General features: G+C 55.9%; 3 protein-coding genes across 3 annotated transcripts; 1 reads left to right on the forward strand and 2 right to left on the reverse strand.

Moving 5' to 3' along the window:
• Window positions 1–267: 267 nt before the first annotated feature.
• Window positions 268–4,906, reverse strand: N7510_008370 (E3 ubiquitin-protein ligase SSM4; the record flags this gene model as incomplete). The annotated part of the gene is made up of 2 exons (XM_056980295.1): window positions 268–1,832; window positions 1,885–4,906. The coding sequence occupies 2 exons, from the start codon at window positions 4,904–4,906 to the stop codon at window positions 268–270; spliced, it is 4,587 nt and encodes a 1,528-aa protein (XP_056830504.1).
• Window positions 4,907–5,674: 768 nt separating this feature from the next.
• Window positions 5,675–9,102, forward strand: N7510_008371 (uncharacterized protein; the record flags this gene model as incomplete). Its single annotated transcript, XM_056980296.1, has 2 exons — window positions 5,675–5,784; window positions 5,847–9,102. The coding sequence occupies 2 exons, from the start codon at window positions 5,675–5,677 to the stop codon at window positions 9,100–9,102; spliced, it is 3,366 nt and encodes a 1,121-aa protein (XP_056830505.1).
• A 675-nt stretch (window positions 9,103–9,777) lies between these two features.
• On the reverse strand, window positions 9,778–10,349 carry N7510_008372 (SND2/TMEM208 family protein; the record flags this gene model as incomplete). The annotated part of the gene is made up of 2 exons (XM_056980297.1): window positions 9,778–10,293; window positions 10,341–10,349. 2 exons carry the CDS (start codon window positions 10,347–10,349, stop codon window positions 9,778–9,780), a joined length of 525 nt encoding a protein of 174 aa, XP_056830506.1.
• Window positions 10,350–10,619: the final 270 nt, after the last annotated feature.

Genomic DNA, 10,619 nt, shown 5'->3' on the forward strand with positions numbered 1-10,619 from the left:
TAGAAAGCAGAGCAGATGTGGGTGCCTGATGGCGATAACGGATAATCTAACGCTGTTGCCTAACCAATCACACAATACTCTGCGGGTCATCGAGTGGGTCACGTGGCAGGCAGCCGCAATCTGGGCTTAGGTAAGAATGCACACAGCCACAGGCATTAACTAGTTCAATGATGGAAGAGTGTACATGCAGACCATGAGAATAATGCCCCAGGGTGGGGGGCTACAGAAATAAGAAATTCAAAGGAAAATGCGCTTCTATCCATTCCGTCACTCGGTGATCACCCGCCGCGATACACCGACATCCCGCGCCCGCTTCTCGCTGAAGTTGTGCAGGCGCTCCCCGATGAGGTAGACATCGTCGCGGATGTCGATGCGCCAGAGAGCCACTTGGCGCCGGACCAGATGCACGGTCCACAGAGCTAGACCCAGGAGCAGCGTGGCTGGGTACGCGTACCGGTAGATGTCCGACGGGAGCTCAGGGCGGGAGGTGAACATGGCCCACCGCACGCAGAAGCCCACCGATAGAGGCAGGGCCGTTGCGACCACAGTGAAGAGAATGACTGGGAGGACCAGGGCGCGGGTGGCCAAGGTGACATTCGGTCGGAACCAACAGTCATGGAAAATGCCGTTGAGGATGGCGGCCGCCCAGGAGTGGGGATGCCATAGGGTCAGCTTGATGGCCATTTGGACGTAAAGCACGCCGAGGGTCCAGTCTTGGACGAGGTGGACGACATGGGAGTGGCCACCGTCGAAGAACGTGTGCATCGGGATGAGAAGATACAGCTCGCTGAGGAGCGCAAATAGAGACGGGAGGAGAACGACAAACACGGCTGCGATGTAAAGGAGCCGCGCGGCATCGGCCGTCACAGCGGCAAGGGCCTGTCCAACCTGTCGAGGGTTGTGAAGTAATGTCGCCGCCTGCTCGCGGAGCAGGCCAAGGATGGTGCGACAGTGGAAGGCGATGTAGGCAACTCCTCCCGCCACACACAGGCCGCAGGAGAAGGCATAGACGTCGTTCACGGGTACCGGGTTCGACACGCAGGATGAGATGATCTTGCGGCCAATGACCAACGGGATAATGGTGATGCCTACCCCGGTGGTGGCGGCGAACAGCCAGATCAAAAGAATAAAGGCAGCAACGCGAGTCCGGAAAAATGGCGGAATGTAAACTCGGGTGAACGAGTTGCTGGACCGGCCATGAAGCCCATCGTCCGGGTCAGGCTTGCCATCGACCCGTTCATTCTCTTCGGTCACCTCCACGAACACCCGTGTCCCCTTGGGAATACGGACCTGATCGGAAGCAGGAGCTCGAACGTATCTGCCATCCCGCACAAAGTAAGCGTCGCGATTTTCTTGTTCGGCCACGGCTCGCTGATCCTCGCCGATGACGGGGTTTTCCCAGTCGCCCTTGCGTCCTACTAAGACACCCCACCATGACCGCCGGACATGATGGCCCTCTTCTTCCAGGTGTCTCTCAGGGAAAAAGAAGTTGCTGAGACGCAAGAAATGGGCGCACTTGTGGAACCACCAGTCATACAGATCGTGCAGTCCGTCGGACGGCTTGAGTGACCGGACTGCCAGTGGCAGGACAAAATTGTAGAACAGGAGATCGACCGGGAATTCAAGCATCGGAGCACTAGAAGACCAATTGAGGGGAAGGACGCCGTCGACAGCAAAATGCAGGCCCCATACAACCCCGCCGAGGAAGACGATCACCAAAGCACCGTAAACTAAGGCACTAAACCCGATCTTGCGTAGTTGAGTAGTAATGCTGCGCTCGAGGACATCACGAATGGGATGAAATGTTGGATCATCCGGATCACGAATGAAATCTGTGGATGAAACTGTCAGCACAGCTTTAAGAATATTGCATCATGTACTTACAAAGAACACCGCTCCGCAGAATCTTTCGGCACATGGAGACAAATAGCGCGAAGTGAAACATATAGCAAGTCCCAATGAACCAGTGCACGAAAAGGGAGGTGAGCGGGGATCGGGCAGTAAAGGCGATGCGGGATGCGATTGTGGCACTGGAGAAAAGGGGCAGCAGAGCAACATCTAGAAGCGTGCCGCAGTAGAGAGGGAAGACAATCATCTCTATCCCGATGATGAGAATGACTTTCATGACGCCCCCTGCTTGTAGGAGAATCTCAGCGAATATGCCTTCAATCCGCTGGCCGCGACTCGCCCCGGACAAGAATCCCGTAATCCGAAGATAGAGGAGTCCCATGATGCTGGCAAGTAGATAGCCCATCAAGATGGCAATGATGCGGTCTTTGGTGTCCCATACAGCCAAGTCATAATCAACGGGTATTGTAGCCGCAGCTGTCTTGGCCACATCTCCATTCATGAAACTTGTGCGAGATATGGAAGATTTTGTGAGATTGCTGAGCTGTTGCCATGCTAGCCCAATAACCTCCTTAGACTGAGACATATTCGAGTTGAATGAGAATGAACCCGAAAATCCGAGAGTGGCAAGGCGAAGAGGAAGATCATGCACAATAAACTTGATGAAGGTCAAACCCGATTGGAATACCGCAGACATGCGGGCTTGATGAAGCCTGAGCGCTTGGTGTGAAAGAATAGAAAACATGGGGATATCAGTCTGGTGAAACATGAGGAAAGACTTGACGACATTGTGCAAGCGGTTGCTGCTGGCGTCGATCAGAGAAAGCGATGCACTCGTGATTGATTTGCCTCGAGGAATCCATTTTCCAATGGGGATAACGGCACCGAAAGGACTCAGCGCAAAACTCAGCCCGTACATCAGGTAGCCCAGACTGCCAATCAGTGTGTCGAGGGCAATGTCCGCGACCACGGTGATAGCGGTCATGGGAACGCCGATGACAAGCTCCACGGGATTGGCCAGGAGAACGAGAGCGATCTTACCCCACAGGTACGGCAGCCAGATTCCCAGGGCTACAGTGAAGGCTATCAGAAGCGCACAGAAGACACCGTTTTGCAACAGCCCGAAGATGGGACCTTGCATGCCAATGAGGTCCATGATGCCTTCGAAATCGTCGCCTTCGATGGCATCCATATCATTGGCATCCATACCAGCGTCTCCAGCGGCCGCAATGTCACCGTCGGCCTGTGCGTCTTCGGCGCGGGGTTGCAGGGGCACAAAGGGATCCTCCAATGCTGGGTCTTGGACGATCTGTTCGTCATCTTCCGGCACTGGTTCTAATGCATCATGATTGACCGGAGTAATATCCCCCCAGAACCAATCAAAGAGCCGCTCCACAGCCCCCTGTGGATGGTGAGGAGTATCTGTCTCGCGGTTCTCGGTAGCTGAGGTGTTTGCAGCGGCTGCTTCGTTATTGGTGACCGGTTGCTGGTCGTCGTGAGCATCGGTGGGCTGCGTCGGGCCAGTATTGTCACTGTTGGAGGGACCAGACGGCTCTGCGTGTTCATTGTCGACATTTTCAGGTGCACGAGTGCTAGACTCTGCCGCTTGAAACGATGGCTGTCCAGCCAGCGGTGATGCCTGGGTCAGTGGTGTTGGTGTCAGCGCGTCCACGAGCCAGCCCAGCTCATCCTCTAGACCTTCCTCCTGAAGAATTCGAAACATTTCATCACGATTGCCGTTGGCTCGGGCATAAATCTCTCGGACGTGACTTACTCGCCCAGTGTGAGAACCCGGACGAGAGTCAGGGACACGGGCACCGAACGGATCACCTTCAGAATGAGCTGCAGACGAGGCATTGGAATCACTCTCTGCATCACTCCATGAGGGGGCCGGAGAATGCGCGCGGGCGTCGTCATCTGGGTCATGGCCGTGAACGCCATGTTCTTGATTTACATGGTTTTCGGCGTGTTGACCGAACAGGGGTCGGGGAATCCCTTCTGCGTCCTGTTCATCCTCAGGGCGGTTGTTAGCAATCAGGTTGACAGCGGCCTCGCGCTCTCCATCTGCAATGTTCGCCATGGGCTGCTGTTGGACAACCCACTCGCGGATGAGGAAGAGTAGGATGAATGCAACCACCACGAGCAGCGTGATCAATTGGCCTTCCAGGGTGTCGATGATCATGTTGTTGATGGTAGGGTAAGGAGTCAAGGAATTCAGGAATTTCACATCCGAGAGCCAAGATGGATGTCGAGGTTTGACCAGGTTGGTTGTTGCGTTACCTGAGCTAGAATCGCCTTGGCCTCCGGTCGAGGTGAAACCAGGTATGAGTAGGGCGGGAATGATTTTTTTGATTATGGTGAGCATGAAAGGCTCGCCTGCGGTGACACTCGGCATAGATGACTGCGCTTGGGGGACAGCGCTAGCAGCAGATGATGCGGCATGGGTGATGGTCGACGTTCCCGCGTACTTGGTCGTGTATGTTGATCCGGCGGAGTCGGTAAGGATCTCATTGACAGCGTATGTGATCAATTGAGTAGCGCCATCCTGGAAAGTTCGCATCACCTGGCGCTGACCAGTCTCAGTGCCTGACCAGCGGCCATCAGCAAGCCAGAACAGCGCTCGCCAGATCGCACGCATCGACCACGGCAGCCACGCCAGCCACACAAATGCCACGAGGAGGAAGCGTAGCCACGTCACAAGGGTCCGAAAGCTCTGGATAAAGGCCTGTCGCAGGAAAAGAGGGGCCGGTAGGCTCTGGGGCATATTCGGGTCGTAGAGCTTGGTGAAACGGAAGGGCGTTTTGCAGAGCTCGCAGTGTTTCTTCTGGGAATGTGATAGCCATTCGACCAGGCACAGTTGGTGCACGAATTTGATGCTGCCACTGCACTTGCACGGGTAGAACAACGGCTCTTCCTCGGTGGCTTCGCCATGGCAGATGCGGCAGGTGTCCTGGTCCTCCATGCCCTTGTCCCGTGGATCGTAGGCTGGGTCGTTCATCAGGTCAGGAAACCCAGCCGAGACCGCAAGGCGGCGGCCCTGGCTGTCGGCCATGTCCATCGTGGTGGCGCCAATCCAACGGGACCTCTCTCAGTGGATCAGCATGGTCCCAGCCAAGCGTGAAGGGAAATATTGACGAAGCCGGGGAGGGCGGGGAACGGGAGGGGGTAGTGAATTCAGCTCTATGATCGGTGGAGTTAGGTCAGTGCTCCATTGCAAGAAGTGAGAGCGATGCACACACTCACGACAGGCTGTTTGCTCGCAAGGCGCAGGTTCCCAATCAGGCAGTGGCGCCAGATGTTGTAGGGCTGACTCAGCCAAATTACCACTTCGGACCATATTACCACCCTGCATCGACGGAATCACATGGTAATCGTGTAATTACCAGACGGGCCTCCTTTCGGTGCGCGATGACCTCACCGATGGACTGACGCCAGCCTAGAGAAACCATAGTCCTTTTCCAGTTTATCCAGTGTAAGGACCTAGGACCTGCCTAAGCGACGAGGTAGTAGGGGCTGCTGTCGGCTAACGACTGGCCGATTTCTCTCTCTTTCATCTACTCTTCACATCTGATCCTCCGACCGACCGCGGCCCGCGCGCAAAGACCAGTGCTAGCGCCCGAACGACGCGAGACATTCCCAGTCCTTTTCCTTCGACCACCAAAAACATAGGTTCCAAGCTCCAGCTCTCGCTCACCACATAGCCCAACCCAGTGGGACCATCGCACTCTCTTCCCCGGATGAAACAATAAGCTCAGTTTCACGTGCTCCGACACTCACTGTGCCGGGTTGATCCTGAGAGGTCTGTCTCGGGCGCTCAACAACCATCATGCCAGCAGCAACAGAGAACGGCCATGCGCCAGAGGGCGGGGCCAAACCCGCGCAGAGGGTCCAAAAGAGCAAGAGTCCGTTACGCTGGACGATCGGCCTGGTGGTCCGGTGAGTATCTGTCGGATCAAGTCCCTATCTGTTCTCTCAAACTGACCGTCGGACTCGATTAGGCTCTGCATCTGGTACACGCTGCTGACCCCATTTCTACGATGTCCGTCAGATCTCTCACAGCTGGACGAGTCGTCGCCTCGGGTCTGCAAGCCCTACTTGATCGCACGTTCGCATGTGGAGCCCTATGTCACGCCCTATTACAACACGTATGCGGCGCCGTACATGGACCAGGCATGGCCGTACGTGGAAGTGGTCCACGAGCGGCTGTATGTGCCAGCGTCGGGCGTGGCTAAGCTGGGCTACGACCGCTACGGCGCACCTGCACTGGGACATGTGCAGGACTTTGGCGCGCAGCAATGGAGAACCCAGGTGATGCCGGTCGTGCAGACGGCTCAGGATAAGGCGAATGGGCTCTACATGGCTCAAGTGGACCCGTATGTCCAGCAGGGTCTGAATGTGGTGTCGCCATACTACCAGAAAGCAAACGCCGCGGCCTCCACCGTTTACTGGGACCACTTCGTGCCCTTCTACACCCAGTCCAAACCCTTCATTGGGAAGACATACGCCACCGGTCAGGATATTCTGGCCACTCATGTAATGCCTGGTGTGCAGTATACCTGGTCGTCGGTGGTCTACTTTGCCAACAGCTCCTTGTGGCCTCGTGTCACAGGCCTCTATTCCGAACAGGTTGAGCCCCAACTTGTCAAGATTGGACAGCGCCTGGCGAGCTATCGAGAGGGCAAGAGACTGCGTGCTGTGGTGGAGGACATGGACAGCAGTTTCTCCGAGCAGCCCGTCTCAACAGTTCCCGTGTCGGAGGAAACGGAACGCACATCGAGCACCACCACCACCACGACTTCAACAGCCACCCTCGAAGTTCAACCACCGCCGCCCCCTGCCCCTACACTGTCGCCTACCGAGCAAGCACAGCAAGATCGCGAGCGAATCGACTCTGATCTTCAACGGTGGCAAAGCAAGTTTGCCGCCGCGGCTGATAAAGGCATTGAGGACCTTGAAGAGCGCATCGACACAATTGTATCTGCCCTCATTGCTAGCAGCGTGAAAGGTCATGGTGAAAGCCTGTCAACGGCGCTTGAAACCGTCTCCAGCGAACGGGTCTCCTCGCTCAAACAGCACATCAATGAGATGGTAGAGTCCTTGCCGGAGGAAGAAGCGCCAGAAGCTGAAGAAGCCGCTCTTGAGCAGCTTGTTGGTGATATCCGGCAGTCAGCCATCTCCGTTAGAGACCGCGCCCATGCACTCCGTCAATGGTACCTCGGATTTGATGATGAGCTCATGCGGCGCGTTTCCTCCGCGGTCAATTCGACCCTGGATGTTCTTGACAGCATTCGTGATCTCGGATTGCAGGAGATCGGTACCCGCTGGGCGTGGATGGACAGCGTGACCTACGCGGATTGGACAAAGTACCATGCGCTCAAGGCACAACTGGAGGACTGGCGGAATGAAATCCGCGAGGTTGGCGTCCACCACAAGTCGGTGGCTGAGGCCAAGTCGGTGGCGAACGAGATTCTGGACCATGCAATGGAAATCGCGGAACAGACAGCCAAGGAACTGGTCAGACTCAAGGATGTCGGCCAGTGGAAGATGGCTGCTCGCGAGGTCAGCGACAACTTTGACACAAGGACTGAACCCCCGCCACCGCGACCACAGCGTGTTGAGGAGACCGAAGAAGAGTCTGAAGAGAATGCTGAAGGTGACCTCGACGACACTTCTGAGTCTCATTCGGATAACGCTGCGACTGCTTCTGAAGATGTGGAGGATATTGTGCTCGAGTCCGAGAGCCCCGAACCTACCGCCGACGAAGATGTTTCCGACAACACGGATGAAGCCTCTGACTTCGACATCGAGGACGAGATCCCACATCAGTCCGTCGTGTCTGACGAAGCTGGCGAGCACCACAAAACTTTCTCCAGTGTGCCTTCTTGGGGAGTTGCCGCCGCTGATGTGGGATCTCAACAAGACCCCATTCTGGATGATGACGACCAAGACCGATGGGAAAGCTGGGCCAGCCAAGTCGACGACAAAGCAAGCTCGGTGATTGCTCCTTTGGCTCACATCTCGTCCATTGCGTCGTCGCGGTTGAGTGAGGGTCTTAGTTCGGCTTCGGTGCATGTGGCTCAGATCCGACAGCCGGCGACTACAACGGAAGCTGCCGGTGTCTTCCCCTATGTGCTGGACGCCCAGCGCCGCTACTACGAGGCAGTCGGGCTAGCGCATGATCACTACAGTGTCTTCATTTCTACTGCCTCTCAAGCAGTTTATGGCACTCCTACACCCACTCCTGCCCCCAGGTTCCAAGGTATTATTGAAGAGGCCGGATCCCAATATGAGCACGCATCCTCGCTGGCCTCTGCCAGTCTCTCCGCCGTCTTGGCGTCTGCAAGCTCTCTCGTCTCCGAGGCAGACGATAGCAAAGCACGGAGTATTGTCAACGAGGCAACGTCTCGGTACAAGGCTGCCCTCTCTGCCGCTTCGGCCACGTTGTCCATGGCTTCTGCGTCTGCCAGCTCCGCTATCTACGGAACCCCGACCGGCACCATGGAGGCGCTTGCCAGCCGAGCATCCGACAACTGGGAAAGCCTGGTCTCCAAGGCCAGCGAACAAGTCTACGGCACTCCCCCGCCGTATCTCCAGCAGGTGGTGAATGACCGCCTGGCGCAGTTCGAAGCTGTCCAGGAGCTGGTGTCTGAGCTCGTTATTGGCAAGCAACCTTCTTTCACCGAGAGTGTGATGAGCAGGCTGCACGCTGCCTACGAAACCCCTTACCCAGCCGCTGCCGTGTCCTCTGCCTCGAGCTACATTTCAGAAGCTTATGAATCCGTGTCTTCAGCCGCTGCTTCTATCGCGAGCGAGGTGCCTACCGTCGAGGATGTCGTTGACAACGTGAATCAACAAGCCCATGCGGCCGCTGGAGCCATTAGTGCCGGTATCTACGGCACCCCGAAGGGTTCATTCGAGCAGGCGACGGAAGCAGCAGCTGATGCGTACGCCGCGGTATCCGCCAGCGCCAGCAGCGCCATCTACAGCCAAGAGCCCGAATACATGCAGATCGCCCGGGACGCGATCAAGACCATCCGACTTAAATATGAAGCCGCTATCTCCGGCGATGACACCGGAGCAGTCGATGACCTTTCTTCAGCACTCCAGAGCGCCAAGCTCCGGCTGCACGAACTCGCTTCCAGCGCAACAAGTGCTATGTCTGACGCAGCCGAAACGGCCTCGTCGCATGTGGACGACATGACCAGTAGCCTCCGGGGCGAGGATGCCGCCGAAACGGGCAAGGATGAATTGTAATTGGGAATTTAACCTGCACAGACGAGCAAGCAGGCAGTGCAGCCCTTTTTCATTTTCTGTTTCTTCATTTGTCTTGTCACCCAACCTAACTTGTGTTTTTATCACCCTGCTGCCCTCAACCCATCTCCCCATCCTCCCACCATCCCAAGATGAGATCGGATGGCCCCTCTCTCTTTCGGGATTGATTCCCCATCCGGTTTGCCCACGATATAGTGGCCGACTATATTCATGATTTGCACATGCACAGTGTTTGTGATTTTCGATCATCTTGCCTTTTTTCCCCTGTCTGGTTCTCTCTATGTACTCTCTCCTGCTTCCTTGTCGTTTCGTTTCTCTCACAGGCAGTGAGTGTATTTTCGGTTTCGGGTTCTTTTTCCCTGTGGTGATTGTTTCTGTGTAGTAGGGAGGGAGGGCATTGCCTGGGTACATAATGAGAAATGGTCCTTTGATTGTCTGACTGTGTTAGGAAGAAATGGAGTGTAGTCATGCAGACCTGCCTCATACACAAGGTGATCTTTGTATACTCAAGGAGCCGGGAGGAGCTGCGGAAGCCATCTCATCAGAATAATTCAGGTTCTCCAGCTCCGCTCGCCCGGTGAGGTGCAGGAACTGCGGATTTCTTGCTGTACAGCAGACCCTTTCATCCAGACATCACTCCTCTGTTTACATCCCACTCTACCGTGTCTTATACCGAGGCCCCCTCTTCTCCTTCTTCAACTCCCGCTTGCTCTTCGCTTCCACAGAACCCTCTTCCTTGTCACCGCCACCACCAGCCATCCCCGCAAAGCCCTGCTTCACACCCATGAAAGTGGTATACACCGCATACACCGAGTACAGCGGAATCACAATGGCAAACCACCAGCCCCGATTTCCAATAATCAGAACCGTGCACATGCAGATCCACGTCCAGTAGACCACATCCCACAGGTACTCCGTCAGTCCCGAGGCACTGAGGTCTGCACCAGCGGTGCGCAGAGAGCCATCTGCATGGTACCGGGGTCGGCCAATGTAATCGAGGGCAACTTCAAGAGCCAGATTGGGGAGAATGCCCAGGATCAGGTATGGTTTCAGGGAATAGCGGTTGAAGAACCATAGCGCGAGCAGGAAGAACGTGTGCAGCACGGCAGAGATGAGGTGGGTTTGGAGGAGGCGCGCCGAATTGCGGGTGGCCAAGGTTTTTGCTGCTTTCTGCTGGGGGTTAGCAAGTTCTTTGGTTATGATTCCACGCAAAACCATACCTGGGCCATGGTGACAGCAGGTCGTTGAGGACGGTCTTGTAGTTCCAGTTGATCCGCTCGTTGCCCTCCACAACACTCACCGCCCGGCAGAACCACCCGCCGTGCCAGCTCCATCCGGCACGAACGCAACCCCATCATAATAATACCGACACGCAGTCTATCACCCGCGCCCTTCTGCCCTCCAACACACTGGCAGCAATGTCTCTGGCTGGCTAGGCGAGGACTGTGTTTTGCCGGAGGTTTCTCTTTTCTTTTCTCTTTCTTGCTCTCGCTCTGAAC

The sequence above is a fragment of the Penicillium lagena genome, assembly GCF_028827675.1.
Source record: "Penicillium lagena strain IBT 129212 chromosome Unknown utg000006l_segment0_segment0, whole genome shotgun sequence".
In the NCBI taxonomy this organism is placed as follows: domain Eukaryota; kingdom Fungi; phylum Ascomycota; class Eurotiomycetes; order Eurotiales; family Aspergillaceae; genus Penicillium; species Penicillium lagena.